Source organism: Temnothorax curvispinosus, unplaced genomic scaffold (assembly GCF_003070985.1).
Source record: "Temnothorax curvispinosus isolate PA1 unplaced genomic scaffold, ASM307098v1 QBEX01010230.1, whole genome shotgun sequence".
Lineage (NCBI taxonomy): Eukaryota > Metazoa > Arthropoda > Insecta > Hymenoptera > Formicidae > Temnothorax > Temnothorax curvispinosus.
The window spans coordinates 307623-321171 of record NW_020220010.1 but is presented as its reverse complement, the minus strand read 5'-3'; the positions used below and the strand labels follow the sequence as shown (position 1 = coordinate 321171).

Here is a 13549-nt window from a genome sequence, read left to right as displayed (position 1 = left end):
CGATAGTTTTTGAAGATTGTTTCCACTCTTTACGTTGACTATGTACGAATCCGACGAAGTTCAATTTCAATCTTTTATTTTCTCCCCTTCCGGTGTTGAAAAGGCGTTTTATTGGGCAAACGTTCCCAAACCCTTACATATTATTCATATAAACATATACAACACTTTTCACATGGCGTTTTATAGGGACGTACCCAACCCTTTACATAAGTCCCTTAACCCATCTTATCACTTGGCCTTTTTACGACCTTACATATCCTGTTACCCATCCCACCCCTTCTAGGACCTTCCCTCTTTCTTCTTCCTTTGCTCCGCCTCGTCCTCGTCCGTGCTCATCTGCAGGTGGTCCTCCATCTTCTCCACGATCTCGTCCTCCGCCGACTTCCTGGTCCCCCCATTTTCTTTCTCTTTTCTTTCCTTTCTCTTTTCCCTCTCTTTTCCTTCTTTGATCCTATCTTCCACCGACTTATCTGCATCTATCTTTACCTTCATTCTACTTCCCTCCTTCCTTCTCGCTTCCAGTACTTTCCTGCTATCTCTTTCGTTTCCCATCTTTACGAGGAATGTTATCCAATCCCCTCTATGTCCTATCTGGTTCACCTCCTTTACCTCTACCCTCACCTTAAGCCCATCTGTAAAAAATTGCTTCATCTTATTCATATTCGAGCTACCTCCTCCCCATCTCTTCTTCTCGACCCTAATTATTACATTCTTCTTTCTTTTTTCATCGTCTCTCTCTTCTTCTTCTTCGTACCACCATTTTGCTTTACATACCCTACCATTTTCCTCCTCACTTTCGCTTCTCTTCCTTTTACCTGAACATTGTTCTAGTCTGTATACTTTCCTTTTTAGCTTCTCTATTTCCTCTTTCATTTCCCTTATCTCCTTCTTGTACTCCTTCATCACCTTCACCATTCGCTCTTCTGCAACCTTCTCTATCGCTTCTTTGTCGATTGCCATTGTTCCTTTGCAGATTAGTTTTCTCTCCATTTTTGCTCCTTCACCTCCTGCTTATCTGAAATCAAAAGACACTTAGTTAATCTCTCTGCTTAGCTGTCATTGACCCGCTTGCCTTCTTTTCCTTTCTAATTCCGCCATCCACTTCTCTCCTTCACCCTTGCTGTCTAGTATTCTTTTGATTCTTTCGCTAATTCCTTCTTTTTCTTCTCCTTCTTCGTCTCTTGCGCACCATTCTAACACATGCTCCCATGATTCTGCCTCCGCGCCACATATCCTGCAGCTTGTTTTTTCTATTGTATCCCAGTATCTTCCGCTTCTCATCTCGTTACCTAATCTGAACCTCGCTATCCTAATCATAGATTGCTCTTTTCCTTTTCTCTCCAGGTATTCAGGCCTCCTGCTTTCTACTACCTCCTTGTACCATTTGTTGTATCTTGATTCTCTTATCCTTCCGTCCTTCTCTTGAATCTGAATGTCCCTGTCTCTTTCTGTTAATTCCTCAATGCTACTCCACCCCTCCCCTTTTTTTCTCTCAATTTCCTTGACTGCATAACCTCTTCGCTCGTAAAAGCTCTTTCTTTCTTCTTCCCATTTTGACTTTTCTTTCCTATCCTTTTCCCTTATTTCCCTCCAGCATTCTCTTGCAATCTCGTTTCCTTCTCCTCTCTCCAATTTTTCTTCATACTTCATCGCCCTTCTACCAGCGCTTATTCTTTCTTTGTCTCTTTTAGTTTCCTCTCTTATCATATATCCGGGCGTGCTCCAGTCCAGGCCTAACGTCCACCTTATATACCTTTCGTGCATTCTTTCTATTTTCTCTCTTTCTTTCCATCCCCATACTTCTGCTCCATATAAGGCTATGCTTGCAACCAGCGCATCATATAACTTGATCCTTCTTATCCAGTCTCCTCCAAATAACCTTTTTCCTATTCCCCATACCTGTCTCATTGCTATGGTCGCTTTTCTTACTCTCTCATTTATATGTGCATCTTGTTCTCCGTTCTTTTGGAATGTGTAGCCTAGATAGCAGAATTCCTTCACCTCTTCTATTTCTTCTTCCTTCCAACTCCACTTTACTTTCTTCATTTTACCTCCTCCCTTCCTAAATCTCATTACTTTTGTTTTCCCTACATTAACTCTCAGCTTCTTTCTGTCAAAGTATCTTTCTAGTCTTTTCAGCATTCTCTTCATTTCCTCTTCATCCTCTGCTACTGCAACTATGTCATCCGCGTACGCTAACGTCCAGAATTTTATTTTTCCTACAACTACTCCTCCATCTTGTCCTTTCCTCATTGTCTCTTCCATGTCTGCCATCAGAAGTATGAAGAGTATAGCGCTCAGCGGGCATCCTTGCCTAACTCCTTTGACCGTCCAGAAGCATTTTCCTTTTTCCCCTTTTACCCTTACCACACATCTTGTCTCCTCATATAGGTCTTCTATCCTCGTTCTCAATTTCTCACTGATTCCTTCTTTCTTCATGACTTCCCATATTTTTTCTCTGTCTACTGAATCGAATGCGGCTTTCAGGTCTATAAATGCTGCTACCAGTTTCCCTTTCCTCTTGCTTATAGCTTTCCCAATCACATAGTTCAGCGCGTATATATTCTCCATTGTTCCTTTCTTTTTTCTGAATCCTGTCTGTGTTTCTGGTAGCATCCCCTTCTCTTCTACCTCTCTCTCTAGCCTCTTCGCCAAAATTGCTGCATATATTTTTTAACTTGTATTCATTAGCGTCACCCCTCTGTAGTCCTGTGCTTCCTTTCCTTCTCCCTTTTTTACTATTGGCACTATTATTCCTTCTTTCCAATCTTCTGCTATCTCCCCCGTTCTCCATGCTTTGTCACATACCTCCCATATTTTTTCTCTCAGTCTCTCGCCTCCATAGATCCAAACCTCGTTTGCTAGTCCATCCGTGCCTGCAGCTTTCTTTTCTTTCATTTCTTTAATTACTTCTTCCACTTCTTCTCTTCTTATTCCTTCCTGCTCTTCTTTATTCCCTATTCTTTCCTCTTTCCTCCTATCTTTTTCATACGGCTTCGTCATAACTCCATCCAGTAGTTCGATGAAGTGTTTATTCCACTGCTCCTCCGTTATCTCTTCGCATACCTCTTTCCTGCTTTTCCTTTGTCTGTTTATAAATTTCCATACTTCCGTTTCATTATTTGCTTCTCTCGCTTCCTTCATTACTCTCTCCTTTTCTGATTCCTTTTTTTCTTTTACTTTTTCCTTATATTCCTTTTTCTTTGCTATGTACTTCTTTTTGTCTGTCTCTCCTCTTCTCCACCTCGCTAGGTTCTCACGTGCTTCCTCCCTTAGTTTTGCACATTCTTTATCCCACCATCCATTTTTTCTCTTTGCTTTCCCGTCCTCTCTTATTTCTTTCCACTCTGCGGCTCGCTTTGTCGCTTTCTTTATTTCCTCCAGTATTTCCTCTATGCTCGTACCTTCAATCTTCTCTTCTTTCATTCTCTCTTTGTACCTTTCTTTTCCTTCCCTCGACCAATTCATTATTTTTCTCACTCTTCTCTTCTCCTCTCCTCTTTCACTTTTTCCTTTTATCTTTATTGTTACGGGTTGATGATCCGAGTCTACCGTCTCTCCAATCTTCACTTCCACTGTTTTTTCCCATACCTCCTGGTTTCCGATTATATAGTCGATTACCGACTCTCCCCTTCCTCCTGTAAATGTGAACTCTCCATCGTTGTCTCCTTTTGTTCCGTTCAATATTCCTAATCCTCCTTCCTCAATAAACCCCAACAGTTTCCTTCCTTCTGTGTTAATTTCTTTGTCTTTCGATTTTCTCTTTTCCCCCATTATCTGTTAGTCCACCTTCTTCCCCAGTTCTTGCGTTAAAGTCACCTCCTATTATTATTTGCTCCCCTAATCCTCCTTCGTTTGTGAATTCCTTTATATGCCTTATTTTCTTCTCAATATCGTTGTTCACATATACCGCTATAATCTTCCACGTTCCCTCCTTCGTCTTTGCTATTCTTTCTACAATTCCTTCCTCTTCTCTCTCTTCTGCTCCACCTGCCACTATTTCCTTCCTAACACCAGTTATTATTCCTCCTCTCGCTCTTCCTTTCTTTTTTTCTTTTGTCGCAGGTTGGCATTTCCATACGTATTTATCTAATAACATTCCTTTGATTTTGCGCCAATCTTTTTGTTCTACCCACGTTTCTAGCATCGCTATTATATCCCAGCTTTCCATCTCTTTCCAGAATTCTTCGTTTTTTCTCTTTAGTCCAGCTATGTTCCAAAAGCCTATGCTTATTGTACTCTCTTTTTCTTCATATTTCTTGCTCTTTTCCTTGTTCCCTCTCCATATTTTCTCTCCTCTCCCTCTGCTTCTTGTGTCTCTTCCCTCGTTTTCTCTTTTCTTTCTTTTACTACTTTCGAAACCCACTCTCTTCCTCCAATTTCCCCTTACTTTCGTTCCATTTCATCTCTTTAATATCTACCCACATCTTCTGGTATCCGATCGAGGTTTTCTTTCCTGCTTCTCTTTCTTCTTTTGCTACTCTTCTTATCTTTTTTTGTATCTGCCCTTCCAATCTAGTTAGATCGTCGTCCAGATAGCATTCATATTTTTTACCCAGTTCCTTTCTTTTTGTCATTATTTCTCTTTTGTCCTCCCAGCTCTTACATTTCATCACTGTCATTTTATTTCTTCCTTTTCCTATTTCATGTACTTGTTCGATGGTTATTTTCATTTCTTTTATTTCGCTTATCATCTTCTCTACTTTCTCTTTCTTTCCTGCCTCGTTTCCTATCTCTGCTCCTTTCACAACTATGTTATTTCTCCTCCTTCTTCTCTCCGACATTTCCATATTTCTTTCCATCTCTTTCATTTTTTCCATCAAGTATCTTCCTTTGCTCTTGTCTTCTATGTTCAATTCTGTTTTTTCTATTTTCTCCTCTACCTTTTTTATTTTTTCCTCCAGCGACTTTTTTTGCTGTTCCCAGATTTCCTCTCTCCTTTTAAATTCTTCTTTCAGCTCTCTTATTTCTTTTTTTATTTCTTCTTTATCTTTTCTTCTTTCTACTTCCTGTTCCTCTAGTTTCCTTATAATTTCTTTAATCCCCTCTGCTGCCATGCTTTCTTCCTCTTCCTCTCCTTTCTTTATTTTATTTGGTGGTGATCTGTCAACCTTCCTTGTTTCGTTAAATTTCTCCAATATTTCTTTCTCTGCTTTGGCTATTTCCTCCTCTACTCCTTCTCTTTTCCTCTTCTGTATGTAATCTTTGATTGATCCTGTTCCTAAGCTGTCTGCTCTTCCTCTCAGTTTGGCCAGTCCTTCCGCTTTTGTTGGTCTTCCCTTCGCTTTCTTTCCTTCCTCTTCTCCTTTCTTTTCCTTGTCACCTCTTTGTCTACTTTCTACTATTCCTTCCTTTTCTGCCTCCATTCGCCACCTTTACTTACCGTATACTCGCCGTGGCTCCCTCTACGTTTACTCTTTCCGCCCTTTTCACTTATTTCTATCCGCTCCTTCCCTGTTGGTAATTTACCTTCTTTCTTCCCCCACAGGTGGCGCCCTGTCCGCCTCCTCCGTTTACGTACCTTCTCCTGCCGCCCTAACCTTCTCACCTGTTGACTTTTTACGTTCTATTAATTATTACCTTCCCGATTCCTACTTTGACTCACCGTATCTCTGCTTATTGCCCTGCTTCCGCTCTTTCCTATTTCCTACAACTCTCCTTTTTTCTCTCCACTATACCGCTTCTTCTAGCTCTCCAAATTCCACCTGTCTCTCCACGTCTACTCTCCTCGACCGCCAGCTCAGAAGTCCCAATTATTTTTTTAGTTGTTCAAAGAATGTTGGCATTCTTAAAACAATTTTTCGCTTTATTATTAATGTGTAAAATAAGTGTAATCAAGAACTTTATGTTTCCTTCGTCTTGCCTAGTATCTCTGATTGTAATAATGTCAGTTACTTCATGTTCATGCTTGTTTTTGCCAAGACAACTTGTTTCAGAGTCAAGGTTAAAAAATTATTTTTATTTAATTGTTAATTTCCTGAAAAATTAGAAAATATTTTTATTTAATTACTAATTTTTTGGAAAATTAAAAAATATTTTTTTTCCATTATTTTTTAGAAAATTAGAAATTATTTTTATTTAATTATTTATTTTTGAAAAATTGGTTATAATTCTCGATTTATTATTAAATTTTCCAAGAATTAAAAAATAATGTTAAACATTAATAATTTTTGTAGAAATAATTTTTTTTGAAATTATTTACAAATTGTTAGGTAAATAGAAATAAATTGAACAAAATTTTTATTTTTTTGGCACTTAATATTGTATTTTGGCTTATTAATAATTGCTTTGACATTTAAAAAATAAATAATGAAATTTTTTTTTGCCGATTACTGCTATCATGGCAACCATCGTAAAATATGGACTTTTCCCTGCAAATTAAAAGAAAAATTAAGTCCGTACGATTTTTTTTCGCCGAGTTATGGCTTATCAAAGTTACCTATGCATTTTTGTGCATTCAATTACCGCCAACATTAGCATTACGATGGACACCACGGGGAGGTTGCTGGTCGGATTTTGCCCATCGTGTGTGTGTGTGTGTGTGTGTGTGTGTGTGTGTGTGTGTGTGTGTGTGTGTGTGTGTGTGTGTGTGTGTGTGTGCGCGCGCGCGTGTGTTTTAGGTGGGAGGAAGGGCTGTAAGTACGTTTGCACTTAAAACTGCGTATTCCCACCTCGTCTTTGAATGACTTCTTGCAGACGTTCACGCATATTGATGCAGTTTCTAATTGTGGCTTGAGAAATTTCATACCATATTTGCTGTAATGCCGCTTCTAGTTGTCGGAGATTTGTTGGCAGTCTCTCCAAAGCCTTCTTCCCATCATATCCCACACATGTTTAATAGGATTTAAATCTGAGCTTACCGGTGGATGTGGTAGCACCTCGATGTTGTTTTCTTCAAGAAAATTACGAGTAATTCTGGCAGTGTGTGGGCGAGCATTGTCCTGCATTAGAATAAAATTACGCCCCATTTGACGACGCATCGGAATTACTTGAGGACGAGCCCGCGAACTCAAGCCTCTTTCGTGCAAACGCCTCTTGATCGTTTGAGCGGTGATTTGTCTGTGCGGGAGAGCTTCATTCGCAATTTGTCACGCAATCATTGTCGGATTTCGCACCGTTTCATTGAGGATGAGCCGATCTTCTCGAGGTGACGTTACTCGTCTTCGACCTTGTCCTCTCCTCCGACTAAATCTGCCTGTCTGTTGATAACGAGCCCAAACTCGAGAGATGGAGGACCGATGAACGTCTTTCTTCTTGCCACATAATTTCTGCTCAATCCTTCTTCCAGAAGAGCAATGATTTTCATTCAAACGAGGCATTGTTACAATTTTTCCGATAGGAAAAGATTTATTAGATTATATGACAAAATCTGGATAAAATTAGGAATGCTGCAATTCGGTTTTAACATAAATTTTTTTTATTAAGCGGTCTGATAGATCATGGCATACTTTCTTTGTAAACTTTTTGAATTTTTGCAATATCTTCAAAATTGAAAAAAATATAGTACACGAAAATATGCTGTGACGTCATCTTATATAAGAAATGACGTCATACTTTTTGAAGTTGCCGTCATCAAAGAAACTTTAGCAAGCTATAACTTTCTCAAATTTAATTTTTTTTTTTAATTCAAAAAGTACTAAAAATCGGCTTAGATTCTCTACATTAATTATGGATATCGCTTAATAAAAAAAAAATGTTAAAACCGAATTGGCAACAATAGTAGTAGAAATTTAGACCGTTGTGCAAATATTAATAAATATTTGCACAATTTATTTCTAAATAGTATTTCAGCAAAAAAGCAGCGTTTTAACATTTATTTTATTTTTTAGGGGTGGCTGCAGTTGGAGGATATTCGCATCAATATATTTATAAACGTCCCTGATATAACGAAAAGGAGATTTGGTAGACAATGTTTAAAAAATAATTGCGACAACATTTGGTCTGCGCGGGAGGAGTGTTGTGAGCGCACAAAATAGAAATAAGTTATCGCACTTGGCAACTCCGAGTTGCCTCCTGCGAGAAACCTGACCCTAGCGACAAGGACCGCTGACGCGAAGGCCAGCACGAGTTTTCGTTGAATGACTATATATGGTCATTCCGGAGATCACCAGCTCGCTAGGCCTCTGACCTAAGTCAGCAATTCCGCGCGCGATAAAACGCCCGCCCGTCCAAGCGGCAAGCAGTCTGATACCGAGCGCGTACCGCGAATTAATCGTCGCGTTAATCAATTGTGACTAAGGAGTTGTGAATAAACTATCATTGTGAAAAAGATATCAAACAGTTTATTGCACGTGATTGTGAATATCCCGAAAGTGTTCTCTCCTGTTTGGCGGATCATTAGAATAACCCAGTGCCGGCCCTCCAAATAAAGGTACAGGGCACAACAGGAAATATTTTGCCTTAAAAATTTATTCACAAAAGATAACATTTAAAAATTGTAAAAAAATTATTTTTTATAAATATAAAATTGTTTTTAATAAAAATTGTCTATATAAAAAAGCATCCTTCATAAAATTATGTTATTATAAGAATATATTACACTGAAATAATTTTTTTTGTATTTTCTATGTTTTTTCGCTTACTTTCTCCTTAAATTTAGATATTAAAATAATTTATTAAAATTATTAAAATATAAACATAAAAATACAAAACAAGCTTGTGTATATAAACAATAAAGGAGGGTATCGGCCAATAACGAGCGAAAACAAATTAGTTAGAATTATCGATTTTTTCAAATGTATTGTCAACAATGTTGAAGGGATGTTTCGGCACACCGTGCCTTCTTCAGCCTCATAATATACATTAAAATATACGTTTCAGACTATTTTTACAATTAAAGAAATACCTTAGATATTATGAAGTCGTATTAAAATATATAAATTACATATCGCTATAAAGTATTATACATTTAAATATAACTTCATGAGAAAGAGATGATACAAACACGCGAATGAAAGACAGCGCGTGAAAGAATTAAATAAACGGTTTTTTATGACTGAATGAACCGTTATCGGGTCGATCGTCAACATCATTTCCTTTTTTTTGCGCCCTGCTTAGATAGATTGTTTAGTCTACGTGATAAGCACTCCGTTTCCCAGAAAAATTACCCTTCCCCCGTAATCCATTACCCCGCCTCCTTTTCCAAGAAAAACATCCCGCTTATTGTACCGCGACACCCGCCTTCGCGAGATGCTGTTTACACAAAAACATGCTTCTGCACGTCCGTTATATCAGCCTTTAACTTTGAAAACTGAAATTTACTCGCCGAGTTAGTCTTACCATTATACGCCGCCTAGCGATGTCGTTGCGAACGAACCCCGCGGTGCGAACGCGGACCCTCACGCCCTATTTGTACACGTGAGTCATACACGTGAGTCATCCCGGTGAGTCATACACATGGTATGTCAAGGTCAAGGTCATACACGTGAGTCATCTCAGTGACATCATCGTGAGTCATACACGTGGTATGTCAAGGTCACCCCCCGCGTAATCTGATACCCCCTCCCTCACCCCCTCGTTACCCCATGGGTTAGAATCGGTGTAGTATAGGTACCTACTTCATTACTACAGAAGCAGATGTAGGACAACTCACGGACCTTTGGACACTATTGAATCCTAATCAATAAAAAGATCACCCATTATGTTACACAGAGTTTTATGCTAAGAGCCTTTGCAAGAAACGAATAGAATAGCCATTTTTGATATTGCATAAAGTATTCAATTTAAATAAATAAGTTAAGCTTACGTTATAAGTTAAGTTATTTGAAATTAAACCTCTTGCTGTAAGATACAAAATTATATTCTTTCAAGAGTAATAAATAAATAAATAAAATAAATAAAAATAAATATTTTAAACTGGTATACTTTAAATTATGCCACGTGCAATTCTATTTTCTGTTTGCTTAAAAGTAGCGGCATATTGGCCAGTCTTTCCTTAGAGGGTCTCTAGCTGTGTCAACTGGAGATCGTCGTTTCATGTCAAGCAAGTCCTGCTTAGCGACGAGGTCGTCAAGAGTTGCTGGCATAATGCTGGTGCCGCTAATTCAATTTGAATGTACCGACAAAAGGTTCCTCGAATTCGCGCTGGTTTATGGATTTTTCGTGAGTTGCAGTCCGGTGATGCGCCGATATAGGAAAAGTTTGGAGGCGTTCTGACGAGATTAAAACACTTGGAGATGCACTGACAAAGTGAGAGGACCTACAGATGCCCTGGCGAAATGAGAATTCCAAAAACTCCTGATGAGGCGAAAGAACTTGACAAGTACGAAGTCCGAGAGTGTCCCTTTTTGATCTGATTGTAAGAAAGATCCCAGCGTGAACCGGCCGATCGAATTCATTCGACTGACTTGCGCTCTAATCTTTGGGTAAACGACTGTATGCAATTCTCTCTGATTCCGTCCGTACTCTATATTTGGCTCAAAGAACCATTAAATGTTTACGAGATTTCCAATATTCCGCAGACTTTTGATTTGCAACGCAAACACTTATTGCTTTCTCATAGAGAAAGCTTTGTGATGGTGAAAAAAGAATTTTTCGAGATTTTAAAGGAAATAGATTTAGAATGTTCTAAAATGTCGAGAAATCATATTAGTAGAAAATGTCCAAAAGTATGTATGTGTGTGTGTGCGTGTGCGTGTGTGTGTACGGATTTTTTGTACACGCATCTACTTTTTTTTTTTAGATACCGGGTTGAAGTTTTGCACACAAATAGAGTACCATAGAAAGTATGTTCTTCTCCAATTTTATTAAACTCCGTCGACCGGTATGGATTTTAAGGGGATTTTTATTTTTCAAAAAAGCGTGTTTTACGCTATAGTTTACTCAATATTTGAAATATCGATGTATTTCTAATTCTATTATATTTTTCAATTTTTTTTTACCCCTATTTCATATATAATTCTTTAAAATGTAATTAATCAGTTCTTGAGTTTGTGACGTGATAAGTCGCGTCTACTTCCCGGACGGGCTCGGCCGAGGGGAATTCGAGGGTGTCTCTTCGTCGGAGCAAGGGGAGGGCGGTTGCGTAATATTAATTGGTCTAATTAGCATTTAAGTTTTTAAAGGATCGCCGGTGGTGACCGGAATCAGCCTGTAACGGCCGCGAGCCGCAACGTGGAAGAGCTATCAGGACTAAGGAAACGGCCGGGGGACTTGGTCGGTAGTCGGGTCGCCCGAACCTCCTCGCAAGCGCATTGGAGTACCGCCGGCCGGAAACCACTCCGCACTCGGTCACAACAGCAGCAGGAGAGGAATCGAGAGGACCCGGGGACACACCCGAGCGAATTGCCACTCAGACCAGGGTGCCCAGGAGCGGCCCAGGGAAGTGCGCAACCCTGAGACCGCCACCCCGAGAGGCTGCCGGCGGACGGGGCCAAGGCCCGGCCAGCCTGACCTCGAACGCCGGCTCAATCATCGTGGCCCGGACAGCCGGTTAATTTCAAAAGCCCGCGCCGAGTCGGAGGTAACTGGAGTGGCGCCGCCGGAAAAAGAGGCGCGCGAGAAGCCGAGGCGCCGGTGAAAGCGCCCTAGAGTCGGAGTGGCGCCACTGGAAGGAGCGGCGTACGAGCAGCCTACGCGCGAGAAGCGCTAGGATCGGCGATCCGGTCGCGCTACACGTTACGGCGCAGGCGCGGGGAACCGGCGCGATCCCGGCGGGACGGTAGTCCCGCGACTGTCGTGCCGGCGAGGAACGAGGAAGCATCCGCCCGGATAACGAGCTGCCCGGACCGAAGGAAGCCCCGTCGAAATTGTAGGGTCATCACCCTGGCGTCCCCGCGTTAAGTAGGGAGGGTTTACGCGAGGCGCTGGCCCCAGACACGTATCGGTTATCTAGGCGCGGCAGGAATTACCTGTGGACGGCGGCATGAGCGCGTGCGTTACCTTGCGCTCGCATTCGAGAGAATCGTGTTGGAATTCGTGCGTGGGCCTCGCCGAGAGTGAACTGTCCTGTAATTAGAGACCAAGTGTGCCCTCCCCGGGAACACCGCCACGGCCCGCAGTCGCGTGGCGTTAAATTGTGTGAGTTGAATGATCGTGTCGCGTCCACTCATGTTAATCGGAATAATTGTGTCGCGTTTTATTGTGTTAATCGGAATAATTGTGTCGCGTTTCATCGTGTTAATCGGAGTAATTGCGTCGCGTTTTATCGTGTGAAAGTAATGGTAGCGAGTGGTCATGTATTTTGAAGGGCACTCGGCCGCGTTGTTGAATAACGTATCCGGGCCCTCGAAAACGGCGAATATTGTGCTTGGCGGGACGGAAAGGTTGTCGGGATCGGCGCGGGGCCGCGGAATCTCCGGACTTGCGAAGGAATTCGGGATTCGCGTGGCACGCCGCGGGATCGTCCGAGTCCTTGTTTTGTGTTCGGGGGCAATCGCCGGCCAGCGTGGCCGCTACGGCGAGTTCGCCCATAAGTTTTGCGTCGTGCGGAATCGAGGTGGCCCGGGTAGGCGTCGAAGACGTAAGTGGAGGTGTTGCGATTCAGTTGGTCGGCATCGCGGCGTAAATATTCGTGAAGCGTTCGTAGTGAGGTACCGCGTTACCTTAAATTTATCGTGAGTATGCATCTGATTATCGAGTGATCTTGCGTTCAGTTATTGCGTTGTCGCGTCACTCTTTCGTGCGTTCGTTTTGTGTTTGTCTGTTGCGCTATTCTGCCATGCGTTTAAGTATCGTGTTAAACATTCGACATTATCGCGTTCATAGATTTTGATATTCTGCTGTTATTTGATCTGACATTTTCACTTCCGTTTATTGCGTTAGTTTTCCGGCATTTTTGCGTCAGCGTATCCGACATTTCTGCGGCAGTCTACTAATTCGTTTTTTCTGGCGTTAATATCTTTTCATTCCGCATGATATGATTCTGAGTATGATACGCTCGCACACGTTATACCTACATTTATACTAACTGATATCATATTGCCAACACTTTATACCCACACCTACACTGACTGATTAAATATATTACACGTGATTCTGTTACTAAACTTTTGTGTGGTTTATTGCGTTACGCCTGCTCTCCAAATTCCCTGACAGAAAGCTACACCCTGAGGTATCGTAGGAGATATCGCGTTGTATAAGATAGAGTACGGTGGTGCGATCCATCGCACCTGGCGCCCAAGCATTTTGTGTTTTAGCAACTTTGTGTCAATTTACGATTGCTTTCCCCCGGATTGCGAGACCGAGAGAAAAAGCGTCGCAAATTATAAAAATTTCAGTAAACTTGGCAGTTTTTTTTAACAAAAATTGGTAACTTTTTTATTATTACAATTTTTATTCTATTATATTCTTCAGTCTTTTCTACCTTTATTTTATATATAATTTGTTAAAATTAGTTCTGGATTTGGTTGACCAATTTCTGTAAAAAAAAACAGCCAAGTTTACTGAAATTTCTATAACTCAAGAACTGATTAATTAAATTTTGAAGAATTATATACGAAATAGGGGTAGAAAAAATTGAAGAATATTGTTGTGTGGCGAAAGTCACCGCTCCCTAATTGCGCCACCTAGCTGTCAGCGTTACTTCCGGATCTTGCCAAACTCACCTGAG

General features: G+C 40.9%; 1 protein-coding gene across 1 annotated transcript; it reads right to left on the bottom strand.

The window, feature by feature from the left end:
• Nucleotides 1-95: 95 nt before the first annotated feature.
• LOC112459922 (stress response protein nst1-like) lies at nt 96-5743 on the bottom strand. Its single transcript, XM_025024294.1, has 2 exons — nt 5606-5743; nt 96-1015 (listed from the first exon to the last, which is right to left on the bottom strand). The coding sequence occupies exon 2, from the start codon at nt 988-990 to the stop codon at nt 280-282; it is 711 nt and encodes a 236-aa protein (XP_024880062.1). The 5' UTR covers nt 991-1015; nt 5606-5743; the 3' UTR covers nt 96-279.
• Between the last annotated feature and the right edge of the window lie 7806 nt (nt 5744-13549).

Excerpts from the sequence above, each read along its gene's own strand:
- LOC112459922 (XM_025024294.1), bottom strand. The coding sequence starts at position 990 with ATGGAGAGAAAACTAATCTGCAAAGGAACAATGGCAATCGACAAAGAA.